Source organism: Helobdella robusta (genome assembly GCF_000326865.2).
Source record: "Helobdella robusta unplaced genomic scaffold HELROscaffold_11, whole genome shotgun sequence".
NCBI classification, from domain to species: Eukaryota; Metazoa; Annelida; class Clitellata; order Rhynchobdellida; family Glossiphoniidae; genus Helobdella; species Helobdella robusta.
Window position 1 is genome coordinate 4,302,062 of NW_008703617.1, and position 27,563 is coordinate 4,329,624.

The 27,563-nt window shown below is 31.1% G+C and overlaps 5 protein-coding genes across 5 annotated transcripts; 2 read left to right on the plus strand and 3 right to left on the minus strand.

Annotated features, from left to right (window-relative positions):
* Window positions 1-567: 567 nt before the first annotated feature.
* HELRODRAFT_190274 (hypothetical protein) lies at window positions 568-3,043 on the minus strand (the record flags this gene model as incomplete). The annotated part of the gene is made up of 5 exons (XM_009013038.1): window positions 2,803-3,043; window positions 2,588-2,682; window positions 2,276-2,442; window positions 1,792-2,081; window positions 568-1,458 (listed from the first exon to the last, which is right to left on the minus strand). The coding sequence occupies exons 1-5, from the start codon at window positions 2,944-2,946 to the stop codon at window positions 568-570; spliced, it is 1,587 nt and encodes a 528-aa protein (XP_009011286.1). The 5' UTR covers window positions 2,947-3,043.
* A 2,017-nt stretch (window positions 3,044-5,060) lies between these two features.
* Window positions 5,061-7,156, plus strand: HELRODRAFT_72148 (hypothetical protein; the record flags this gene model as incomplete). Its single annotated transcript, XM_009013039.1, has 7 exons — window positions 5,061-5,110; window positions 5,443-5,508; window positions 5,647-5,795; window positions 6,303-6,375; window positions 6,516-6,603; window positions 6,854-6,948; window positions 7,105-7,156. Coding segments are annotated over 7 exons (573 nt in total), but the record flags the coding sequence as incomplete, so codon positions are not given.
* Window positions 7,157-11,528: 4,372 nt separating this feature from the next.
* On the minus strand, window positions 11,529-16,562 carry HELRODRAFT_190275 (hypothetical protein; the record flags this gene model as incomplete). The annotated part of the gene is made up of 6 exons (XM_009013040.1): window positions 16,463-16,562; window positions 15,781-16,327; window positions 14,016-14,164; window positions 13,099-13,311; window positions 12,408-13,018; window positions 11,529-11,535 (listed from the first exon to the last, which is right to left on the minus strand). The coding sequence occupies exons 2-6, from the start codon at window positions 16,304-16,306 to the stop codon at window positions 11,529-11,531; spliced, it is 1,506 nt and encodes a 501-aa protein (XP_009011288.1). The 5' UTR covers window positions 16,307-16,327; window positions 16,463-16,562.
* A 233-nt stretch (window positions 16,563-16,795) lies between these two features.
* On the plus strand, window positions 16,796-22,639 carry HELRODRAFT_167539 (hypothetical protein; the record flags this gene model as incomplete). Its single annotated transcript, XM_009013041.1, has 12 exons — window positions 16,796-16,883; window positions 17,402-17,458; window positions 17,728-17,807; window positions 17,976-18,157; window positions 18,341-18,411; window positions 18,517-18,593; window positions 20,185-20,389; window positions 20,653-20,765; window positions 21,020-21,293; window positions 21,568-21,680; window positions 21,887-21,933; window positions 22,504-22,639. 12 exons carry the CDS (start codon window positions 16,796-16,798, stop codon window positions 22,637-22,639), a joined length of 1,443 nt encoding a protein of 480 aa, XP_009011289.1.
* A 740-nt stretch (window positions 22,640-23,379) lies between these two features.
* HELRODRAFT_109284 (hypothetical protein) lies at window positions 23,380-27,269 on the minus strand (the record flags this gene model as incomplete). Its single annotated transcript, XM_009013042.1, has 11 exons — window positions 27,200-27,269; window positions 26,632-26,736; window positions 26,221-26,386; window positions 25,806-25,878; window positions 25,452-25,571; window positions 24,994-25,104; window positions 24,795-24,864; window positions 24,460-24,733; window positions 24,114-24,251; window positions 23,790-23,978; window positions 23,380-23,508 (listed from the first exon to the last, which is right to left on the minus strand). Exons 2-11 carry the CDS (start codon window positions 26,721-26,723, stop codon window positions 23,380-23,382), a joined length of 1,362 nt encoding a protein of 453 aa, XP_009011290.1. The 5' UTR covers window positions 26,724-26,736; window positions 27,200-27,269.
* Between the last annotated feature and the right edge of the window lie 294 nt (window positions 27,270-27,563).

The window sequence follows — 27,563 nt, forward strand, 5'->3', positions numbered from 1 at the left end:
TACTTACACTTACAGGCGCGTTTTAAAAAAAATTATATGTATGCATATTTTTATATATTATATATATATATTAGTGTTTATATATATATATATATATATATATATATATATGTATATATATATTATTGATGAAAATCACAGCATGTTTGGGCGTTATGACCATGCTGTGATTGCATCAGTAATTGCATTTCTGACAGTCTTAATCCAATATATATATGTATATATATATATCCAATATATATATATATATATATAATGGGTGGAATGTACATGCATAAGCTGAGATGATAGGATATTAATTGATTAAAACCATTGAAAAAATTATGCTTCTAATTAGTGTACGAATCATAGATATTTAAAACCGAACACACGTACGCAAACAAACAAGCACATATATAGACACATATATTGTAATGGCCTCACCAGGTTACATAAGTTACATGCACATTTAACATTACGCTTAATATACAAAAAATTAAGAATACATCATGTATACATGTATAGAGTCATACACGCACACACGCATATATATATATGTGTGTGTGTGCGTGTATATGTGTGTGTGTGTTATAATATGAGATCGTCAAAGTCGCAAAGAACTGGAAAATTATTCAGGAGCGCTGCCGACGATGACGTGGAAGTAGATGGTGCTAAATATTTTATGACGATCGATTTTCCAGGTTTATTTTTTGTGACGTCATTACTCCCGCAAGCATTTTTATTGTAATCATTATTCTTATTTTTATTATTAGTATTATTATTGTTGTTGTTGTTGTAACTGTACTTTGGTAGTGGGGCAACGAACTTGTCGTGACCACCGAGGCCGTTGTAACCTTTTCTCATCACCATGGACGATGATGACGTTGATGAAGATGACGACGATATTTGCCTGTTGTTTACCGTGCCGGCTGAAGATGACGCCATTATCTTTTTGCCGCCCCATTGCAAGCTGCGCGTGTTGAAGATTTGTATACTCATTAAAATGTCCGAGTTGTGCTCTCTCAGCTTGGCACTCTTGTTGTTGCTGATGTTGTTTTTACTATTTTTTTTGTTCAAAGTTATTTTTATGTTATTGTTATTATTTCCGTTAACTTTGTTGTTGTTGTTGTTGTTCTGTCTTCTGTTATCGTCACCGTCATCGTCACCCTTATAAGCATCATCATCAGGACAAACGACGACGCTGACGTCATTCTCACTCACCCGCAAATAATTCCTACAATCGCTTAAATTATCATCACTCTCACTATCATTCCTTTTATTATTGTTACTGTTATTATTATTATTATTACTATTATTAACATATCCATTATTATTATTATCTTCATCATATTTCCTTTTCTTACTGAGGCCGGGGCTCTTCAGGAGGTCATCGCAGGTGAGGTTGAGGTTGCATGGGCTCTCGTACAGCAGGCGGTGCACTAAACTGGATGTGGTCGGTCGTGGAGAACTGATGGCCGCCTAGCAATGTTTTATTGACAGGTGGTGGGTGATGTGATGACGATGTGATTGACATGTGGTGATGTGATTGACACTCGGTGATGTTGTGATGATGTAGAGATGATGATGTGCGTGGCAATGTTTAACGTTAATAATATAATATAGTCCTATTTTTACAATCATGGTTTACTTAAAATTTATGCACTAAATCGTATATATGTAAATATTTTCAGAGTGATCGAGTTAAAAATATTCTTTATAGTAAATTTAATTGATTAGTTTTAGGATTTGCAAAAAAATTGATAATTTTTCAGGGCTCTTCAGAAATTTGATAACATTTCCTCAGTAACTAACCTGTAAGGCAGTTAATTTTTTCTTGAGACTTTTAATTTCTTCATCCTGCTGAACAATAGTCTCTTCATTCATCACATTCTCCCCCTCCATCGTTTGGATCATCTTTGTCTTATTTTCAAGATGTTTCTTGACATCGTCCAGTTCTTTTCGCAATTTTTTTATTGTGTCTAAACTCAATCGGAGGTCCATTTTCTTGCGCTCGAGTTCCTTTTTAAACAAACAACACCAGGTTCCCAGCTGATTACGATCTACGCATTCATTCACCATTTCTTTCACTTCATCCTCGACCCCTAAATTTTTAATATTTAAAAATTAGTATACATCATTTTTTATATATAAACTATGTGCTATTAATTTTACACACAAACTATGAAACACACTAAGCATTTGTATGTGTCAATTAATTATAAATTCAAGAAAAATGAATTTAATTTAAATGGGAATTTTTAGAAATTTATAGGGAAATTGAAAACTTCTATCTAACCATTGACAGCATATTGAACATTTTTATAGACTTCGAGTTGCTCTTTCAAGGCATTCACCATCTGGTTGCTCGACTCCAGCTCTTTTGTTAGTGCCTCATGGTACTTTAGCTGCTCGGTCAGACACCCATTCTTAGATTTCTCCTCAGACAGATTGTCAACAACTTTTCTTGAGGTTAATAAAAAATTTATGTACTACCTTTTTACATTTACACTACTAAACCAAATTTATTAAAATACAATACAATAATATTACATTATAAAATTTTATAAATATATGTAATAATTAATTAATTAATAAGTGTCATACATACTTGTGTTTTTCAACCAGCGACTGCAATTTAGTCTCGAGCTCGTGCTTCTCGCAGACTATCTCAAGATAGTCCATCTCTTTATTCTGCAACTCTCGCTTCAAATTCACGACAACTGCATTCAATTCATCAGCATTACATCGCGGAACTACTTGACTGCTGTCGAGGGCATCTGCCTGCGAGAAGAATAATTTAAAGGCAGAAAATTTTTTAGTAACTTTGTTTCTGCACTGGGGACAGGTCAAGCTGCTACCGAACCACCTCGTCAGGCATTGTTCGTGGAATACGTGACCGCACGGAACCGCCGAAACATTCTGTCCGTAGCTAATCACTTCAGTGCAAATTATGCAATGTATCAACATCTTTTGATTTATTACTTTTAACGAACGAACAATAAATTACATATTTTTTTTATAAAGTTAATTAAAAAAATTAATTAAATTGCAAGATTTGAATTCGGTGGCGCCTAAAAGTAAACTTTAACTAAATTAGGATGCGCGGATAATTACTAAATATTATCGATAGGCAGCGGATGAGCGGAACTTTCAAATGGGAATACTTTAAGTATATGGGTTTTATAAACTCAAGATACTCACATATATTACATACATAGTGTATATAGAATATATATGTATATATAATGGTATTCGTCATATATATATATATATATGTATGTATGGAAAACTATCTATTTATTAAATATTAAAAGTTGTCGAGTTTGAAATAATTGATTGTTTGATTACTTAAATCTAAAACTTTAAAATTTTCGTTTAAAAAAAAGACCCAGTGTCGTAGCCAGAAATTTTTGTAAGAGGTGCTGACATGTTTTTCAAAAAAGTTAAAAACTATGGATATAAATTCATATATATATATTATTATCATATGATATATATATACATATATAAATATATATTATATATCCATGTTGCAAACCTATTCGGCTAGATCCACATTATTTTCATACTTACCATATCGAAGTCTGTATTTTTATTCAAATTTGGCAAAATATAGCTGCTTTTAAGGGGCTCCAAAAATTTTAAACCAAAATTTATAAAATTTTCAAAAAGATTTTGTTAAATTTAACTTTAATCCTAGCAAAATTCTACTAGTTTTGATTCAATAAAATATATTAACCAACATCAAGATCGTTTGATGAACAAACGTGTAAAATTGAAAGTAATGTTTTTAGAAAATTGACAACATACGAATTGTAAAATGTTCTCTGAGCTCATTTCACGACAATTGCACCTATTACACGTTATAAACTAGCAAAAACAGTTGAGTTAGTAGCTGTATCTCATTATATTTTGTTAATTAGTGTTAAGGTTTTGACGACTGCGAAGCCACTTATGATAAAACGCAATGGCGATTGCGACGAGTGCAGTAACGACCAGCGATGTCGACGGCGACGATGAGATGATGTTGATATAATCATAATAATAATGATTATGCTCCTCTTCTTCTTCTTGATTATGAAGATAATGATAGTGACGACGATAAATAATGGCTAAGAATGCGACGATGATGACGATAACGATGACGATGATGACGATAACGACGACGATAATGATGAAGAGTAGGGAGATGAAAAAAGTTGATGGTCTCTTGTTGGCATTTTCTGATTTCGTCGTTATTGATGTGGTAATTTTAGTAAGAGTTGTTACTTTCTTACGTTTCTTGATTCTTTTTATTGTCTTTATCTTATTGTAGTTTATGTAGTTGAAATCCATGGCCGTCCCGGTAATGATTCAGTTAGATTATATTGGTTAATGTCGTAGTTTTTTTGTAGTTGAAGTTATGGCTATTGTTGACTTGTTATTGGTACAATTGCTCTTACTTTTTGTTTAATGTTTTTGATGTTGTTCAAGTTGCTTCTATAATCTATATATCTATTACTTTCCTTTGGCTAATAATACCATCAAATAAAACAAATTAACACCGTTTTGATAGCTAAATTATACTCTTGTAAGGAGTTAAAACTCTATTATTCATAATTATCAAAAATAAAATTTTAAAAATCCTATATTATTAACAAAATGAAACGAATATTTACAATTAATGACATAGCATAGCATTTTATGACATAACCGTGGACATAACCGTTGGAGTTCGACAACATTATAGTACAAATTTTAATTACCTGTTTTAAAAAACAATTTTTCGTATAAATACATAATTTTTTCATTTATTATTATTTTTACGTTTATAATTTTTTCAATTTCAATATATTCTTTAATTATTGATTAAAAAACGTAGATTTATATTTTACAAAGTATTGTTGAGTTTGCTTGCACATTGTCTATGCTACACAATGCTTCGCTGTTTACTTTTTTTATCGTCCGTGTAAATTCTGATAGTATGGTTTGTTCCAGGATTTTTTTTATAGTATTTTCAATTTTTTATTTAAATTTTATTAAAAAATTTCATCAAACTATTCTAACACATTTACGATAATTAGGGTAAAGTAAGAAAAACTAAGAAATTCGCTGTGAAAAAAAGGATCATTAGTCTGAAAGATGGCAGAATGTAAAAAATTTTTTCTCCAACTATTATATGATTATTTATAATTTTTAATCTGTCTTATTCACTTTAAGTTTTAAAATAGCAATTTTAAATAATTTCATCATCAATATTTTTAAAAATAAAATGGCAAAACACTTCATATTTATTTATTTTATTTAATTATTAATTTACTTAAAGTTAAAAGTAATAAAAATATAATATATGTTTTATAGGATTTTATTTTATATATTTATTTTATAATTCTAATACATGTTTTTTTGAATTATTATGAGTAAATGAAAATAAATTGTGCAACTGAAGGGTTGTGATCACTATTTAATTTAAAATTTAAACAGTAAAAAACAAGAAAGAGAGATTAAAAGAAAGAAGCCAGATCCCCAGAACATGGTCGTCCGAGAGATGTAACAATAATTTTTTTAAATTTAATTTTATTAATTTATAATTATTTTTAAAAATCAATCAAATCAATCAATACAATTAAAATTGTAATTATTATTTTAAATTGTTGAAATATTTAATTAACCGTTTAATGAAATCAGCCCGCAAGCATCATCAGCACTATTCTTCAAGTACAACGAGCAACTCGGACCGCCCTACCACATCCTAATCGATACTAACTTTGTCAACTTCGCCATTTCCAATAAACTGGACATCATTCAATCTATGATGGATTGTTTATATGCCAAATGTTTGATATTTTGTATTAATATATATTAAATCATAAATATCAATAAGCTAATGTTTATTCATTACTCTGACACCATTTTTAATTGGCGCACCAAATTTAAAGAGATAATAATGAGTAAGAGATTGAGGGGTGAGATAGTTTAATGGTTGAGGTGGTTGGTTCTGCTGTTGAAGTGACTGGCTTTGAATGCAAAGCGATCCCCTGTTCATCTTACATGCAGTATGTCGATTCACATGTATTCCTACGTGCTGTTTGTTTAATGCTGATATATTTGAAAATGAATTGCTAAAAATAACAATTTTTCTATATAATTATTGCAACAATTGTGAAATTCATAATTTATAGAATAAAAATTTTAAATATTTTAATTTATAGAGAGAATTTATTAATTTTGTGTAATTAATTATAGAATGTTCCATTTTGTGAAATAATAATAATATAATTGAACATATAATGAGTAATAATAATTAATGATAATGATTGTTATTTATTTATTTATGATGCCAGGCATTCCATACGTTACCGATTGTGTGATGGGAGAACTCGAGAAGTTAGGCAGGAAGTACAGAGTTGCATTAAGGTAGGTAGGGACATGCCCGTCTTCATGATTTTAATCAGTTTTATTTTACATATCTATTAAAAGTGAATTTATTTCAAAAATATTTTCACCATTTATTGAGTGTAATTTTTCTTTATTTAATTAGTTTTTTTTTAATTAAGAATCGTTAAGGACCCCAGATTCCAGAGATTAAAATGTTTTCACAAAGGCACATATGCCGATAACTGCCTAGTCAACAGAGTTACTCAGGTGGTGATGATGATGATGAAGATATATTATTGGTGGTGATGATGATGAGAATGATGATGATGAAGAAGAAGATAATGATAATAATGATGATGATATTGTGTTGTTGGTTATGTTGTTGTTGACATGATATAGTTATAGTTATGATATCATAATGATATTGATAGTATAAATAACAGAAGCATATATGAGTACACATACAGATACATGCATACACACACACATACATACATACATACACACATACATACAGTTGAAGTGTTACATTGTGGCAACATGTGACAAAGAACTACGTCGAAGAATACGAAAAATACCCGGAGTACCCATTATGTACATCACACAACACAAGTTTGTATATCATATGATATCATACGCCATATTTAATGATACCAATCGTATAATACCACATCATACACTGATACCATATAATACTATACTATCATACCACGCAATACAAACTAACCATACCATATGATTTATTATTATTGTTATTATCATTTTTAGATTTTCAATTGAACGAATGCCAGATGACTACGGAGCACCCAGAAATGGATGACAAGCAACATCAATAATAATAATAATAATAATAATAGTAATTAAAAATAATAATTAAAAATAATAATAATTGTGTTATAATAGTGAGGAAATTGTTTTTACTGACAGACGATAAAAATGTTTTTATATAAAAACTTGTGAAATAACCAGCACCCACCCCACCACCTACGTAATGCCTTGGGCTCCAACTTAGTAATAATAATATAAAACTTAAACCCTAAATCTATTACGAGTATGTTACAACGTAGCCTTAACTTACCTATTCATTACATTACGGCCTTAGCTTACCTATTCATTACATTACGGCCTTAGCTTACCTAAAATTACAAAACCCAAGAGCTCAACTCATTGGCCTTTCGGCACCCACCCCACCAACTACGAATGCCTTGGGCTCCAACATAATAATAATAATAATGTAAAACTTAATGAATAACCTACCTATCGATACACTTACAACGTGTTAATTTACATTACAAGATTGTTCCTAGAATTATATTATCACCCTTAACTACCTATAAAATTAAATTACTCTCAACCTTAGTAATAATAAATTAGATTGTGTGTTTATGTGTGTGTGTGTGTGTGTGTGTGTGTGTGTGTGTGTGTGTGTGTGTGTGTGTGTGTGTGTGTGTGTGTGTGTGTGTGTGTGTGTGTGTAATATGCTGATGCGTGTAATGTAGGTGCAAGAAAAAAGAAAAAAATAGAAGCGATAAACTTACGCGCCTACCTACCTATTCAACTACATTAGTGTTGGATGCTTCCTATCAATCCTACCTACAATTAAAAATATGCCTATCTAACCTACCTATATAGCTACTTAATGTAATTGTGTGGGTGTATGTGAGCATTCCTACTTAATGTTAAATAACAGAAAAAAAGAATTAGACGTATCCCAGCCAGGTGTGTATTCTTTGCCACTGAATGAAAGAACGTAGCCTGACATCTTCCATGATGAACTCTTCTGGAAACTTCAACCTGAATGAAATGAATAAAATGAACAAATCTTATTTATTTAAATGAAAATAGAGAAACGAGCCGCGGTGAAACCTGCCAGCCAAAAAAGCCAGCCAACTGGCAAAGAAGGGAACCGCAAAAAACCGTAGAACGTACCCCAGCCAGGCGTGCACTCTTTACCACTGATAAAGTGGTGACATCACTACCATTCTGATCTTCTACGATGAACTCCTCTGGAAGCTTCAACCTGGATGAATGAACCTGAAAACCCTAAATATATATAACTCTATAAGCGCGGAAACTTATATAATCATGCAAACTACTACATTCAGTCAATAAAAATCCCACTAAAACCAGGAACCACCGCGTACCTGCTGAATGTATGGTGTGAAAGAAAACAAAAAAAAAACACAAAACGAAAAACACCCCCCAAGTGGAGTAAAAGAATAGAAGTACCTAACCTACCTATGTAATTCAATTACCTTACGCCCTAGCCTACCTATATAATAAATTAATCTCACCTACCTATGTTTCATTAATTTAACTTAAGACTCATGAAGAAAGAGAAAAAGGAATAAAACAGAACATAAAAAACTACCACACAAACAAACATGATGTATGTATGTATGTATATATGAGCAACCGCTAAAGAATCCACCTAAAATAAAAAAATACAACATACAAACCACAGAAAAACATGCAAACTATATAGCCTTGCAACTCTATATAAATCTATATAACTCTATATAATAAAACAAATAAAAAATTAAAAAACGAAATAAGTGAGATCAGTCAGACTGCTTCAAGCCTCAAGCGAGGCAGGATGCCTGATTTAATTTTCATGCTGTCTCAGCTCCTATTTATACTCGTTTCAACCATACATTTTCATCATTTCAATCTTTCAATAAAAAGCTTATTTAATGTGTGTAGTTCACTATTATACAGTCTTAACCACAATGCTAACCGTACTAAATTGACGTCATCGAACGAACGCCTTCAAACTTTCTGGTTGGCTGGTTGAATCTGCTATATTGCTTTTTATATAAACATATAATCTTATTAATTATTTGTATGCATGGATTCTAGTTACTTTATATATATATATATATATATATATATATGATATATATAATATTAATATATATCGGGGAGAATTCAAAATAGTTTGAGACCACACCTTGTTAACATCCAATTCCAAGCCGAGCCAAGCCAGGCTGAGCCAATATGCGTAGATTAAAATTTTGTTGGCTTTTTATATATATTATATAAATTCATTATAAAAGCAACAATAATCAGTGCTACATATGTACGCACGCAGTTCAAATTTTTCTGGGAGAATTCAAAATAGTTTGAGATCACACCTTGCTTAATATCCAATAGCCAAGCTGAGCCAATATGCGTAGATTTATAAGCGCTTTTATATTAAAATTTTGCTCACTTTGTATACGAATATCCCCATTATCGATTACAAAGAAATAACGCGAGCGAGTTTAAAATATATTTTATTCAAAATTTAATTAAGATGGAACATATACACAAGTTTTATTTGCCAAGTAATTCCATCCAATCATTTAAACACGCACATCCTTCTTCGATTGAACTATCTCGTAATCTATTTCTTTTTATGCTTATCAGTTTTCCAGATTTTGAAAAAGTTTGTTCTCTTGGTGCGGAAGTTGAGGGGATACATTTCACTAAGTATAGAATACCGCTAACATGACGTCATTTCCTCCAACGATTCCGTAACAAATTCTCCATACTATTTTAAAAATTTTCTTTGATGCTTTTTAATCGGTCAGTCCACAATCATCATCGATATCGCGATGAAATCAAATTGAATTTTTTTTAAATTGTTGATAAGAGTAACTAGTATATAGTAAAAAAATTAAATTTTTCTGAGAGAATTTAAAATAATTTCAGACTACACCATAACACAATTGTACAATTTGAATTTTTAAATATAACATTATAAATGTATTATAACTGCATACATCTATCTATTTCTTTATTTAGTTTCGCCTGCGTATGATATGTGGTCAAATTTATTTGATAGGAATTGAATATAACTTTTATACCGGCTAATTAACTAACAGGCAGTCAAATAACTACTGTTAACATGACGTCATTTGCCCATCCTATTTTATAAGTTTTCTTTGATGTTTTTTAATTAGTCCGTCACAATCATCATCGTCGATATCGCAATGAAATCGAATTGAGAATTTTTAAAATTTTTGAAATAAATATCTTTATTCATTTTATGATACTACTTTGTTCAATAAGATATTGTTTGATACTGTACTATCAATTAACCAATCGATCAACAAATAAATCAATTAATCAACCGCTGAATCAAATTAACTGACCAAACAATCAATCATTCATTTAACTAACCAATCAAACAATCAACTAATCAACCAATAAACCTTGAATTATGTAATTTGAAATTATTTTTGTCAATTTTAATGAAAATATTGCAATTTCGTAAGTAAGCTAACCTGTGGCCTTGTTGAGCGGTAGGTTAGTCACCGTGTTTTCGAAACAGAGCGCAATATTTTCATTTAAATTGACAAAATAATTTAAAAATACATAATTCGATTTAAGTACAATGTTTTAAACATATTGATTCAAATTTATAATTTAGTATTAGTTGTTTGTTGAAACCCATGCAATTTCGTAAGTAAGCCCTTCAGTAAGCCACTCTGTTATATTTTATAGTCAAGTAAATCTTTTTTATTAATTGTTTCTTAAAACCCATGCAATTTCGCGTAAGTTTAGCCAACTAACTTTATTTATTCAAATCTGCTGAAGTAATTAGTAGAAGCTGCTCGCTTGGCTTTATCAACGTGGATCCCAGAGAGGCTCAGCAATGGCCATTAAATAAATAAATACACACACACACAAACACACACACACACACACACACACACACATATATATATATATATATAAACGTAAAAACAAAATTTTCTAATAGATATTAAATCTTCAAAAACATGGAGACACAGTATATATAGATATGCATGAGCATTTGGTCACATACACAGCGTATCAATTCAAACACCGAAGATGGTGTAGGAATACCGAAAAAAGCCTTCCTGTTCTATCATGCTTAAAAGAAATAAAAATTTCGGTTTTGAACTCAACAATGATTTACGATCTATCGTCAGAAAAATTAAATAGGAAGCTAACTAACTCGGAAAGTACTGTGATTTTCATAATAATTTCATAATAAACACACACACACACATACACACCCACACACACACACACACACACACACACACACACACACACACACACACATATATATATATATATATATATATATATATATATATTTATTTACATATAATGTTTATTAATAGCAGTAAAGAAAAATACGCAGCTTTGTAAAAACCAGAAGACGTTTAAAGTATGTATTATGTGCTATAAGTGTGGAAGATTGTGTGTGTGTGTGTGTGTGTGTGTGTTTGTTTGTGTGTGTGTGTGTGTAATTAATAAAGTCAGACATCGACAGCAAATGTTTTCCTACAAATACTTGATGGAAGTTATAGCACAGACATGTTGAAAAATTATTTGAAATATATAAACGTAAAAATATATTTCACATCGGAAATTGAACTATAAACTTATGAAATTCATCATTGCAGACACTGCATTTGCTATTGTAATTCAAGGGCATAGATATAATATCTATTATATATCCATCATTATATATATCCATGATATCTATGTTCAAGGCTATAAATAGAATTAGCATGAAATTTTAACTGGAAACATTGACAAAGAATATGTAATGTAATGATGAAAATTCTTTTTGCTAACATTGAATAGTTCAATATTCATAAAGTAAAGTTGAATAACTGTACTATAGTTTAATTCATATAAGTAATGTTGAATAATGTACTATAGTTCAATTCTTATAAAGCAACGTTGTTCAGTTTACTAAAGTTGAATTCCTATAAAGTAACTTTACATTAATGTACTATGATTTAATTCTTATAAGTAACATTAAATTAATACACTATAGTTTAATTTTTATAAAGTAATGTAAAATTAATGTAGCCTAATTCTTATAAAAATATTCTTGAGTCTTGTCTTGAAACCACTACTTATTGATATTGTATTAATAAGGTGCCAACTGAATTGAAGACACTTCATACGCATACATTATAAATTAAATATTTTATACATTATGGTGCGTGCGTGTGTGTGAGCGTGTGTACTTTGTGTGTGTGTGTGTGTGATTTGTGTGTATTATTTGTGTGTATCATCCTTATGACGGCATTATGGTATACCTTTGTTCGCTAAGAGGTACCAGGGTGTCATTATTAATGATATTATTATTATTAATCTTATTATTATTGTTGTTGTTATTATTGTTATTATAATTATTATTGTAGTTGTAGTCATCGTCTGCCATTTTTTGAATGCATCCATCCTTGTCTATAAAAATGACGTTGTTGTTGTACATATTCTTGGCGATGTTGCAGGCTTGGTTGTTGTTGTGGTGGTCTTTGCTATCGATGACATCATTGTAATCGTTGTTGTTATTGATGACGTTGTTGTTGTTGTTGTTGTTGTTGTTTCTACTTTTTTTATTCTTGCGTGGGCGATGTTGGGCGCATACACACGTGCAGTGTCTCTTTTTGGTCTTCTTCTTACCGTTATAATCATTGTCATTATAACTATTACCGTTGTTGCCGTTGTTACCGTTACCGTTGTTGGAATTATAACTCTTGTAATTTTTGTTTTGGTTATTATTGTTGCTGTTGTTTTTGTTGTTGTTATTGTTGTTATTGATGTTGTTGTTGTCATTATTGTTGCTGTTGTTGTCTCTCTTCTTGCTTTTTTTCTTGCGCATGTAGAAATGTATGGCTCGGGCGTAAACGTACGGGCTGACGGAGGGCTTTTTTTTAATTTGTTTCTATATTTTTCATGAGATGTCTCGTTTCGGTAACCAGATTTATTGTTGTTCTTGTTGCTAACGTCGTTGTTGTTGCTGTTGTTGTTGTTGGCTCTATTGTTGTCGTAGTTGTAGTAGTGGCATTCTACTAAATTGTTGTCGTTTGGGTTGCCGCCATTATCGTCATTATTTTCATTAACGTCATTATTAGGATTACTTCCTCCGCGCACCGATTCACCGAGTTCGGTTTCATCCGAAAATTTTATCGATTTGTTCGATTTTTTGGCGTTTCTGTTCTGTCGGTAATTCAGTAACATCAAAAAAACATTTGCTATCAGCGATATCGTGAGAAAAACACCCAAAACAATGACAGTATTATTATTATTATTATTAATGCTATCTCTATTCGTTAATGATGACGAACTTGTTGTTGTTGTTGTTGTTGTTGTAAAATGTTGCCCTGAATAAAATGACGACAAAATTTCCGAAAATGTCGGACTCAGAGTAGAGTTAGTATCAAAGCTAATAGATGTAGTAGTATTAACAGCAGTAATTGTTGCATTAATGCATCCAGTAGTGGTAGTAGCAGTTGATGTCATATTGTTATATACTACCTGTCACTTTGTTTTTATCCATTCATAGTTACTTCACTACTACTAAGACAGCAATTAATCATATGAATTTGGTCAGAATTATTGAGAAATGTAATAAAAAAACTATCCAACGCTAAAAATTCGGTAAATTCCATAAATTATAGCATTAAATATGGTCTCCTTCCTCTGAATAAATATTGATTGTTAGCTCGTTAAAATTATTCTATATAGCAATAAGCAAGGTTGCATAATCTACATGCGGATGTATATATACATATCATATAGCATATATATATATATATATATATATATATATATATATATATATATATTAACAATATTCCATAAATTCTACCGAATGTTTGGCGTTAATATGTTTGTAGTTCGTTTGACAAACCGAGAACTACCTTCCTTATTAGAACTACTTCTAATTCTCGAGAGAGATGGAGCAGTCGCTGCTCGCGATCTTGTTCGATTGTTAGATTGCGTCGGTTGGTCGCAGAACTTCGAGTAAATGTTGGTAATAGACCATAATTTTTACAATATTTTATAAATTCTACCGAATGTTTGGCGTTAATATGTTTATTAGGCGTTTATTGTAGTTCGTTTAAACGAACTACAAACATATTAACGCCAAGCATTCGGTAGAATATAAAGAATATATCATATAATAAATATATATAGGACAGTCTTAATCATATATATATATATATATATATATATATATATATACATATATATATATACATATATGTGTGTGTGTGTGTGTGTGGGGTTGTGTGTGTGTGTGAAATACAAAATTTGCCTGAAACATTTCGGGGTCGATAAAATGTTGTTTAGGTTCATGTTACTATTATTACACTGTTACTACCTGTGGCGTTGGCTTGGCTCAGCAGTGTTTTGTTGTTGTTGGGATTTATTTTAAATTTAAATTCTTTTCTAATTTGACATTTTTCTAGTCATTTTCATAAGATGAGCTTGCCGGGTTTGTACGGAAATAGCTTTCTTGCTACTGCTGCTGCTGCTAATACAACAAAAACCACAGACACTATTATCGCTACTACAACAGCCACCGTTTGTAGTAATACTAAAAAAAGCTATCAGTAGTAATAATGTTGTTACTATTACAAATATTACTACTACTGACAATACTAGATGTCACCGAGTTAGCTCAGTCGGTAGAAGCGTCATGTCCCGCGATGCTATGGTTCGAACTCTGTCCAAAATTCATAAACCATCAGAGGCGTATGACACATACTTGCGCGTGCATACGTAATGTGTATACACGTCGTGTGGTGTGGATAGTGTACACTGTACAATTATTGTACATACAGCCTTCGTGAAAAAAAAGTTTATTTATAAGCATAGAATAACGTGTAAAAAAGATGATTCGAAGAAGTTTTATATCGTTTTATTGGATTAATGGAAAAAGGTGGAATAAATACAAGATATTTTTTGCATAATTTTTAGATTTTGATTAAAAGAATAAAAAACGAATAATTAAATGAATAAATGAATAATATATAAATTCAATGCATATATCATTTTTATTGCTAAATTACTTTGAATTAGTAAAATCAATTCATCTTTAAAGAAGCCAAACATCGACATCACAATCCCAACTGGTATAATTATATTAATTATTATCATTCATTATTATTATTATTAATAACAATTATTATTATTATTAACACCCCATTATTATTATTATTATTATTATTATTATTATTATTATTATTATTATTATTATTATTAATACCCCATTAATAATGCCACCGTCAAATTTGTACAATCATAACTATCAGCTCACGATCAATATCCCTTCTGACGTTCTTCATTAAAAGCGCTATACAAATCATCAAATACAAATACAAATGCAAAAAATTCATCTATGCCATCGTCATACCCTACTTGACATTACCACCTAGGTCATCATCTACGTCATAGTCATGTAAACATCGTCATCAGCATCATCATCCACGTCATAGTTATATTAACATCGTCACGTGATCACATTTTCCCAGGTGCCTCATAAGTTTCATCGCTTATCATCATCATCATCTTCATTCTCATCGCCGTGATGATGATGATGATGGCTATGGTCATCAGCACCAGGTTTTATATTACCACCACCATCAATACTGCTATCGAGCATCTTCTTCTTATCGTTACCTGCCATGGTCGAGTTATTTTTTGATGAATCGCTAAAAGCCACGTTAGGCTTGTGAGGTTGTTGTTGTTCGCTGCCCATTATAAAGTGTGAAGGGCTTTTTTCCGAAGGTTGTTGTTGTTCTAGGCCGTTGCGGGCCGCCATCCCCTCCAAAATTGGGGACATGATGAAGAAGCAGAGGACCACGACGGCGAACATGAAGACCACCAGTGGTACCACTAGCGACAAGATGTAGTAGCGGCCTCTCGTCTCGCGGATGTCTTCGTCTGCATTTATTTTCAATATTTCTTTGCGTCGATTGTTGTGGTGTAGTTGTTGTCGTTGTCGTTCGTGTTGATCTTGCGATTCGATGTTGAGCCTGTGTTCTTCTCTGTTTCGTTGCTGCTGATTGCTGTTGTTGTGAGGTTCATTATTGTTCTTATTACTGTTGGTGTAATCGTTGTTGTTGTCATTGATGTTGTTTGATGTTTGTTCATCGAAAGATAGCAAAGGAACGACTGATTCTCTGACATTCTCCTTGAGACTCATTCTTGCAATAGCTTTTGTTTCCTATTTAATTTAAAAATTTCATGAATAATCAAAAACCATATAATGTATATATTTTCCAAGGTGATAATTAATGCCAAAAATCTTTATAATAAACTATAACTAGTTAATTAAAATTGAAGATAAAATCATGAAAACCTTCTTAAACAGTCTCAAAAAGATTCCTATGTAACCCAGCAAATTCTTTCTAATCAGGGCACGGCACGCACCTGTCTCACCTGTTTTACTTCATTCAATAGCTAGGAATGGTGAATATTTTAAAATTAGTCTTTAATTTGCTATCAATAATAAAACAATACTAATAATTTTATAAGATATTAGTTAATTATTCTTTATAATTTTTTTAATAATTAAACTTGTTTGTTATCATATATATAGAATGCTTTATAACATATAAAGTTTGTTATATTTTTTTAAAATTAGTTCTTTGCATTAGCAGGTGCTCTATTTTTACTTTGGTAAACAATAAAAATGGCAGGCCCAGCGTCAAATTCAGAATTGTTTAGCACGTTTGTGTCGCTTGCAGACGACATAAAGAACTTACTGGAACTTACGATAGGTAAAATGGTGATTTTGTCTTAATTTTTATGTTTTTATGAAACAAAACAACCATGCTATACTCAACCAAACTTCTCCCATGTCACTTTCATTTAAAAAAGCATTGAAAGAAAAAAAATTAATACAAATAGAATAATATGCAAATATACAAATGTAACAGTGTCACTCCAATTTCAGTTCAACAAAATGGCCAAAAATGAGCCTTAAAAAATAAATAAACTTTAGACTGACAAAAGCAGAATTTGTAGAAGGTGTACTAACTTGTGTAACAACTATATTACTCTCTCTCTATGACCTATGTCTAACAAATGGTTTTTAACTTTTTGGGAAAGACTAACCACTAACATAATAACAGTTGTTAGTTTTTTTTAGTCTGTTGAAATAAAATAAAATTATAAATAGTTTATCTCTCTCTCTCTCTCATATTAAAGTTTAATTTTATTTATTAAATAAAATTTAAATTAATCTTTCTCTTATTATTTTCAAATTTTTTCATTTACAATTTGTTTATTTATACAGATCAAGCATTTTACGATTGTAAGATAACTATGGATTTTAAGTTCTGGCTAGATATGGGTAGGTCATTTGGTTATTATTAATTTTGAGTATATAAATTTTAATAAAATTATTTTGAATTATTATTAAATTAATCGTCTTTTTAAAACTTGATAGCACAATTATTTTTGATTTGTTTTATTTAATCTCCATCATATATATATAATATTGATTTAAACCTGTTTTATTATTAATAATTTTAAATAAGATATAATAAATATATCTCGTGAATAGATTATGATAAATTGTGTTAATGTTATTTAGGAATTTTTAAATATTTAAACACCCAGAGGAGTGTCTGAAATGCATATCACAAGTTATAACGAAACTCAGCCTGGCTTGCATGGATCCACCGTTGCCCACCTCAAAAGTGGATTAATTAACATAATTTACATATTAATTAAGCTAATTAGCATACTTATTAATGTAATTTCCACTTTAATTAACATATTAATTTTAGCAACATTTGAATACTTCAGATTATTTTATTTTTAATATCCTTGGTAATAATAATTAACTAATTTACCTTGCTATTTAGGAGCTTTGGCCATTCTTGAAGACTTTGAAGTTATCTCTGACGAAATTATCATTTTATTGTGCTACGTACTCACATTACCTATATGGCATGTCGTTAAAAGTGAGTCTAACAGAAACTACTGAGAAAGTTTTTGACGGAGTCATCAAATTGTTGAGGCATATAGTCGAACCCGATTCTGAAAAGTTATCTTTGTTTTTCGTCAATAAATTTTTGTTTTTTTTTTGTTTTTGTTTATATATATTTTTGTAATAAAATATTTTTCTTATTAAATTATATATATCATCATTGTTGTTGTAATTGTAATTTTAGGTTATTTTTTGTCTTTTTTAATTAATTTTATGGTTTTGTTGATCCAATTTTCACAGAAGAAAGAGGTACTTAACGTCAGCAGGCTATATATGGGATGTTGCAGAAAATTTCCCCAAGTTACCTAAAGGTAAGGAATTGCCACTACCATTATTGCTGATATGACAGCACATCTACCATTTGAGCTAACAATTACCATGTTATCATTTTATTGATATAATATATTTCATCTCAGATAATAAGGAGGCTGTTTTGATAAAGATGAAGGAGGTTCTGCATATGGTATCTGATGCCTGTGATGAACTGACTGAGGTGATGATGATGACGAGGATGCTGTTGATAATGATGATGATGATGGTTGTGATTTTGTGTATAATGATGATGGTTATGATGAAGGTATTATGATGGTAATGACTAGAAAGATTACCATTCTAATAATTATGATAATACAAATTATGGTCAAACACTTCATGATGATGACGATGATGATAATGATATTGGGGTTCAGTGCTTTGCAGAGTGGTGCTTGTCCGCGGAGCTACAGCTACCGCTCTGCGGCGAGCTGCCAAAAATGTTGAAAAATAACTAACAAAATCCTAACTTGGACTCGATCAGCAAGGCAATTAAAACTCCATGAAGTACCACTGGTATGAGAGAAAGCGTGCAAAATGAAGGATGACCAACCAGATTCTATAATATTTGGGAGAGATCAATTTATGCGTAGACGTGATCAGCTGTTTAAGAACAGCTGATTAGACGGAGTCAGCTTTTTAAGTACGTTACTATATTTAAGAACGGCGTTTGTTAAAATGGCATATATTTTGTTTTCGATCGGTTGGAACATAATAAATTATTTTTAAAATTTATTAAAATTAATTGAAATTATAATATAAAATATTTATGACATTAAAGTCAGGTAAGTTTTTTCATAATTTCTTAATTGTGATCGTTCTATAACTGCTTTTGTTCTGCTGAAATGGGATTATTTTGTTGGAATTAGAGTTAATTTGATCGTCAGATTGGAAAAATTTTTTTTTGGAGTTAGGCAAACCACTGGCTGAAGATTTCATCTTTGTTTACCGTTCTACCGTTCTTTTCAATCCACCTATTTACGTGACATTCCTTTTTTCATGCACAACTGTAATGAAGACCAAAATTGTAAAATGTATGTGGGGTTTGTGTGCGCGCGCGCGTGTGTGTGTGGTTTGTGCGTGTACAAGTTCTCGCGTAATTCGTCTAGGTACGTTTCAGGGCCGCTAAATTCAATGCATGTCCGCGGGATGAAAAAATTTACGAGACACTGCTGTGTTTGATGATGATAGTAGCTGGTCATAATTTTAGAAGTTTTATTAATTATTATTATCGCTATTGTTAATTATTATAACTCTTGAACTGTCTCACAACCCATAACTATATTTCAGTCACTGCAGAACAACTCTAGCCCAGTCGAAAAAAATGACGACGACGACGATGAACCTCCAATGGTTTGGAGTGCAAATGAACTGCCATTGGTTAATTAATAATAAATATTATATAAGTAAAATTAATAATTTTATTATTGTTCATATTATTACTAACGAAATCACTTTACAAGAGTAGTAATAAGAAGACTGACGCAAACTGCTTTTATTAACAAATTAAAAAAAAACAAAATTAAAACGCATCAATTGACGCAACATCAAAAAGCAATTCAGCAATAACAGTAAATTAATCAACAAACACACTACATAAAATACATTAAGAGACATTAACGGCAAAGGCAACCACAGATCTAACAAAAAACATTGTTACATCAATTAACCATAAAAAATCCACACCATGATAAACGAAACCAATTGCATCCAGATGACATCAGCAACAACATTAACAACAAAACTTGTAGCAATATTACCAACACTGACAGGCCCAAACAGTATCCGGACTTATCAAAGCAACCAAATTCTGCCTAATAAAGTTAATCGGAGCTATAGAAAAAAACGCAAAAACCGATTACAATTATCCAAACGAACTTCCTAAAAATCCCAGCCAGGAAAATCCCGATGTGGAAATTCCCAATTTTGAATCTGCAGAAAATGAATCAATACTGTCTAGATTTTTCCTAAATAAAGGTTTGCGTCTGTTAATTTATTAATTATTGATAATTTTCTATTATCTTTATTGTGACTTCTATTTTGTTAATGTTATCATTATTATTGCTATTGATGTTACAACTGCTATTACCACCAACACCATACCACCACTACTACTACCACTACAGTATCTGATTATTTGTTGTTAATATTATATTTATGTCATGTTTATATTGTTAATAATAATTTTATTTTAAATGTTACTTTTACTATTAAATATGAATACTAATTTTTTTAAATAGGTCAGCTTGACCTAAATAGTTTGCAATCAGAGCACAACGGCCCAATGACGAGCGGCGACCCAGCCAAGAAGTTGTGTCAACTAATCGCTGAAGCCGGCGATACGATTTCTAGTGTTAGTTTACTTTTAGCTGGGTTCATGATAATTAATTATAATAATTATAATAATGATGAAGAGAATAATAATAATAAATATTATCAATGACAACAACAATAATGGTTGAAACTGTTACATCAATAACCATTAAAAAAGCCACGCCAGTACTAAAATCAATCAATCACAGCACGCTGACATCATCAACCACATTAACAACACAGACTATAGCAATAACATTAACAATGACATCAACATAACGTCAACAAAAACAGGACCATTTGGAACAAAGTAGATCAATAGAAGTCGCGGAAAACAACGCAGAACTCGATGATCAAAACGAATCTTCCGAAGATTCAAATGAGCAAATGGTTATAAGAACGAAATTCAACCTAAGCAATTTAATCGAAGCCATGGAAAACGACTTAAAAGCCGATAATAAAAACGAATTTTCTCAAAACTCCAGTAGGGAAATTCCCATTGGGATAATTCCCAGTGTTGGGGCTATCCAAAATGAAATGTTACTCAATGAATTACTTCGAACTAAGGGTGTGTTTGTAAATTTATTAATTATTTTCCATTATACTTTCTATGGTTTTTATGTTATAATCATTGTTATTGTTAGTACTGCTACTACCACTGCTTTTACTTCTACTGCCACTACTACTACTATTGCTTCTACTACTACTACTATCACTACTGCTATACTACTTGTAGAGATCAAACAAACATTCCTTTACGCATGAATACATATTATATAACATTAATAAGAATTATTGTTATTGTTATTTTAGTTAAATATGAATATTAATTTTTAAAAAAGTTGGTCAGCTTGACCTAATTAGCATGCAATCGGAGCGTCTCAGCTCGCTGACTGACTGCCTGGTCACCATGCTCTACCCACCAATCACCGACGTCAATGGCATCACTTCTACTGTAAGTTCACTTTTAGCTGGGGCCGTTTCAGGGGATGGTGGTGATGATGAGGACGACGACGAGGATGATGGTGGTGGAAATTATGGTGATTAATAATGACGGTAATTATGATTATTATAGTGTGATAACAGTCATAGCAATTATAAAATGGTTTGCTGGTATTCTAATTAGATGTGTCAGCGCTCAATGAATCTTAATTTTGTCAGATTAACGAATTGGAGGCCAACGTAGATTGGATTATTTCATTGGCAAAGTAAATTTATTTATTTACTTAGTAACTATCATTATCATAATTTTCATTCATCTATTCACTCATCTACATCCATCCATTCATTCATCAATCAATCCATCTTTCCTGCTAATTCTTTTATTTATCCGTCCGTCTACCCACTAATCCCATGTCTATCTATCCGTATATAAACCTAATTCATTCGTCACAATCCGCAAACTCTTTATTCGTTCATCTGATCATCCATAAAATTCAATCATTCATCCATTTAACAACCCATCCATCTTTTTATCTGTCTATCTATCTATTAATTCTCCATTTGTTTAAAAATTTCATTTATTCGTCAATCTATCCATATCAATACATTTTAGTATTCACTAATCATTCATTCACTCACTCATCAATCCATACACTAATCGTTCATTCATTCATTCATTAATTCATCCATTCACGTCATTCGTTCTGAGTTCATTCTGTTTGAGTGATTCATCGGCTCAATCGTATTATCCCCTTACTACTCATTCGTCCATCTATCAAATAATCATTATTAGATTAATTACTACATTGATTCATTCACCCATCTCCTAAATTTAGGAAGTCCCATTACATCCCAAAAGATGAAAACAATTCCTGGTTGGATTTCGTGGAGAAAGCCTTCAGGCACAACGCCCACAAATCATTTACATCCATCGAGACATTCGTTGCAAGCAGAAATAATTTACAACAATGAGAACACTTCAATTCTGTATTATTCTTTTTATTATTATTCAATTCAATTGTATTATTTGTTGTTCTTTGTTATTATTTCTATTGGTTTTAAATATATCTATTCTTCTTATTACATTTCTTTCTTTGTTATTATTATCATTTATATATTATATTTTTGAGACAAAAATTATTTTAATTATTTTTTCAATGTTAATATAAATCTCGACATAATAACACTTAATTTACACGATATGTACACACGCACGCACGCACACACACACACACACATATATATATATATATATAGTTTTCCTAAACAATTATTATTAATAAATACATTATCCAACCATTGGAAAACTTGTTTAATCATGCGATCTTTCATTCATTTATTCCATCTATCTATCTTTTTTTATCTATTCTTTAGTTTCTTTATTCGTTAGTCAATAATTACTCATTCGTCTATCTATCTATCTATATATCAACCAATCAATCAATCCATTCATCCATTAACTCGTTCATTCATTTAATCATTCCACTCATTTGCCAATTTTCTCATTCATTCATTCATTCACTCATTCGTTTATTTATATATCGATCAAGTCATTCCCTCAATCCAATCAATCAATCATTTGTTTTCCTATTTTGCAGTCAATAACTCGTTCATGCATTCATTAATCCATCTGATTTTTACTAATTCATATATAATTATTAATTAATTCATTTGTTTAATCCATCATTCGTTCATTCGTACATTGTTTAATATCACTGGCTGCCAAAAACTTTACCGTACGCATCTCTCATGTTCCTAAATATATGTGACCTATATTTATCCTCCAATGAGATCATGTAATCCACGTACCTGCTCGCATCGAAGTCTCTTATTGGCTCCTCCTGATTTGAATTGGACCAATGGTTGTGAAGGGTTATTTGACATAAGGTTGTAAATATGATTACAATAATAGTCATAATTATAATAATAACAAAAATGATAAAAAATAATAACGATAATGATGACAATAGTAATGGTGACGACCTTAAAAGCAACAGCAACAACAAAATCGGTACCAGTCAACACCTAATCTTACCTTTAAAATAAGTTAACGGTATTTTTATTAGTGTGTGTGTGTGTGTGTGTGATAAAAATAATAGCAATAGCAGAAATGATGAAGTACCTTAAGGTAGATTACGAGGTTCCTATCAACCATCTGCCTTTTTATAATCTCTTCATTATGCTTTAAGATTGAAATGCAAAAGTAGACAATATAATCAGGCCCGAAACAAAGGCTACAAATAAGAGATTGCTGAATTTGCGGCCAGTCTAAATAGTTGAGAAACCACTGTCTTATCCAGTGTTGACATATCTGTGATGGTGATTAGGAGAATGATGATGATGATAAACAGAAAGATGATGATGATGTTGAGAATATGGTGAAGATGATAGTGGCGGTGATGAGTGATGTGATGATGATGATGGCGATGATGATAGTAATGCTAACTTGAGCAGGTGCGAACCCAGACATGTGAAAGGTAGATAGGACTTGTGGCAATTCCTCTTGCAATATCATTTCTAAGCTATTGTTGATGACATGTTGAATTGTTGCCAGGTTGCTCTTGTTGTTGTTGTTGTTGCATATCTGTCAAAGATAGTAAGTAATAAAATAGGTAATTAATTTTTTAAAATAAACTACCGCTAACAAATAAAAATGATGACAACAACATTATAAAAGTTTAAATAACCACAAAATGTACACTAGCACACGAGCGGTATAGAAAACAGCAGAAAGAAAAACAAAGATATGACAAACAAAACCAAAGAACATCCAATAGATCAGACAAACCCACCATAGAATAATATTTCCATAGATAAATAGAAGTATGCAGGGATGCAAATTTTGATAAAAATTTCAACGTCCTGTTAACATTACCATTACTGAGAATAAACAACACACCGGCGAACCAATCAAAGCCGAGATTGACGTTGTGAGCGATATTATAAAAACCGTCGCTCTCATTATCGCCTCTGCAAAAGGCCATAGATACTTTAGCGATCAGTAATTTTAATTTCTCCGTTGATTCTTTGGTCGACGACGTCAGAAGCCTTAGGGATGTACCGTACCTAAAGATATAATAATAATAATGACAGTTAATATCATTTTATTATTATTATTATTATTAACCTAATAATGAGCTTTATTCCTTCGAGTTGAATTTTCGAAAATGTATACTTTTTAGCCGCCGAATCTGAAACTGCAACAACAACAATAATAATAATAATAATAGAGAAAATAAAATAATAATAATAATAACAGGAGAAATAATATAAATAATAATAATAGAATAATAATAATAAAATAATAATTAAGTGATTAATTAAACCATTGATATCATGAGTGCGGGGTGACAAAGCCCTGAGGCGGTTGGTGATGCTAGTGTTGTTTTCGTGCGACGCATTGTATTCAACCGCCTGCTCTATCATCATCATCACGTCTGATAATAATAATGAAAATAATAATAATAATGATAATAATGATAGTAATAATGGAAACATATTTTATTTTTCACTCGTCAAATCGATGTTTAAAAGAAGTGTCCGATAAAGTGAATCATAATGAAATGTACTTTAAATGTACAATTATAATAATAATAGAAATAAAAATAACAATAATAATAATAATATTTAAATATTATTCTTATGGAACATGATTATGAAGGCGACCATTATTGTTATTGTTATTATTGTTGTTATAGCTATAGTGATGATGAAAATGACATTTATTATTATTGATATTATTATTATTATTGTTGTTATCGTCATCATCCTCATCACCACTAACAGCTGTCTTTCAGTCCACTAGCGTCACGTGACGATCGCCCGATGACGTCAAATATGACCTCACGGAATTCTACGAACGATTCGTGATCTTTGATCTTTGGAAGTTGCTGCTGGTGGCCGTCTGGAGAAAAAAGAACCAAAAAATTTCTAGTAACGCTAGTAGTAGAAACACTAGTAGTAGTAGTAGTAGTAGTAGTAGTAGTAGTAGTAGTAGTAGTAGTAGTAGTAGTAGTAATGTAGTAGTAGTAGTAAGTAGTACTATTTTAAAATTTTGATAATGAAAATCCTTGAATTAAAAAAAATAAGCACTCGAATTAATTACTCAATTATAAATAAATTAATTTTAATTAGTTACCGGTGGTGGAGTGCTTAGATAATTTGGGCCAGTAACAATCTGGCACCGGATATTCATGAAACATCCTGATTGGCTGGAGAATGTCATGAATATTAATGAATCTTATAATGAATGAATAATTTTAGGAGCGAAATTATGATTGGAAATGTCGTTTCTCGAACATGCAGCTCCGAAAAATTGTAACAAGACATGATGTCATGGCTGACATGCCGTCAACCAATGGTGCGGATACTTCATTTATATTATTATTATTACATTTATTAATTATTATTACTTTTATTATTTTTATTATTACTTACATTATTTTTATTATTAATTTTATTATTAAATGATATTTCTCAAGCGTTAATTTTTAAAAAAATTTCCAAAAGAACTCTTAAAACGAAAAAATGGGAGTAAAAAATAATAATAGCACCTTATCCGAGTACTGAGTATCTGGTAGGAGCCTCTCGCTGTATCCGCCAATCAGGAAACTTCTGACCAGAATGTGGTTGTGTTGTAGCGAGTGGTCGTCCATCATTATCAGGACCGTTGATGATGGTGGCGATGATGATGATGATGTCGTTGTTGATGTTGCTGAGCTGTCAGTGACGACAACGACGATGATGATTGTGATGATGACAGTAACGTAGTGATGATGACGATGATTGTGATGATGATTGTGACGTAATGAATAGTTGAATGAGTTGACTCATAATCATCACCACCATCGTAATCATTATCATCATTCTAATCATAATCAGCATCATCATCGTAATCATTATCATCATTCTAATCATCATCATCATCATCATCTTGACGGGTATATATCATCATCACCACCAACTCGAGCATTTTTTCCTTCTGCCTGGACATGAGTAGTCGTTGGAAGTCGAACCTGCAGTGCAACAACAACATCGTGTCCAGGCAGCATATCATTACTCTCACTAGTCTGTTATTGTTGTTGTTGTGTTGTTGGGTGAATGAATGCACGAATGAATGAATGAATGAATAAATGAATGAATGAGTAAATGAATGAGTAAATGAATGAATAAATGAATAAATGAATGAATGAATGAATGAGTAAATGAATGAGTAAATGAATGAGTAAATGAATGAATAAATGAATTAATGAATGAATGAATGAATTAATTAATGAGTGAATGAATGAATGAGGAAATGAATGAGTGAATGAAAGAAATGAACAAATGGCAAAAAAAGCTGAGGCCGACGTGAAAGACAGGTTATTTAAAGTTCAGTTATTTAAATTTATCTAAGCAATAAAGTAGGAGTTGAGGAAATGCACGAAAAATGAGTGAATGAATGAGTGCATAAATGAATGAATGAAAAAGTAAAAAATAAATGAAAGTACAAATAAAAGAAAGAACAAGTAAATGAACAAAGGATGATCAAACCTCAACCCACAGCTGTAGGTTTGTTCGTAGTTGAATAGGAAACTCGTCTTACTGCTATCAATCAATAACAACCTCTCTAGAAGGTCCTAAATATTAATCAATCAATCGAACGATCGATCAATCAATCAATCGATTGATCAGTCAATCAATCAATCAACATTAATCAGTCAGTCAGTCAGTCAGTCAGTCAGTCAGTCAGTCAGTCAGTCAGTCAGTCAGTCAGTCAGTCAGTCAGTCAGTCAGTCAGTCAGTCAGTCAATCAATCAATCAATCAACCAACCAAACAATCAATCAATCAATCAACCAAACAATCAATCAATCAATCAACCAAACAATCCTTCAATCAATCGGTCGGTCAATCGCT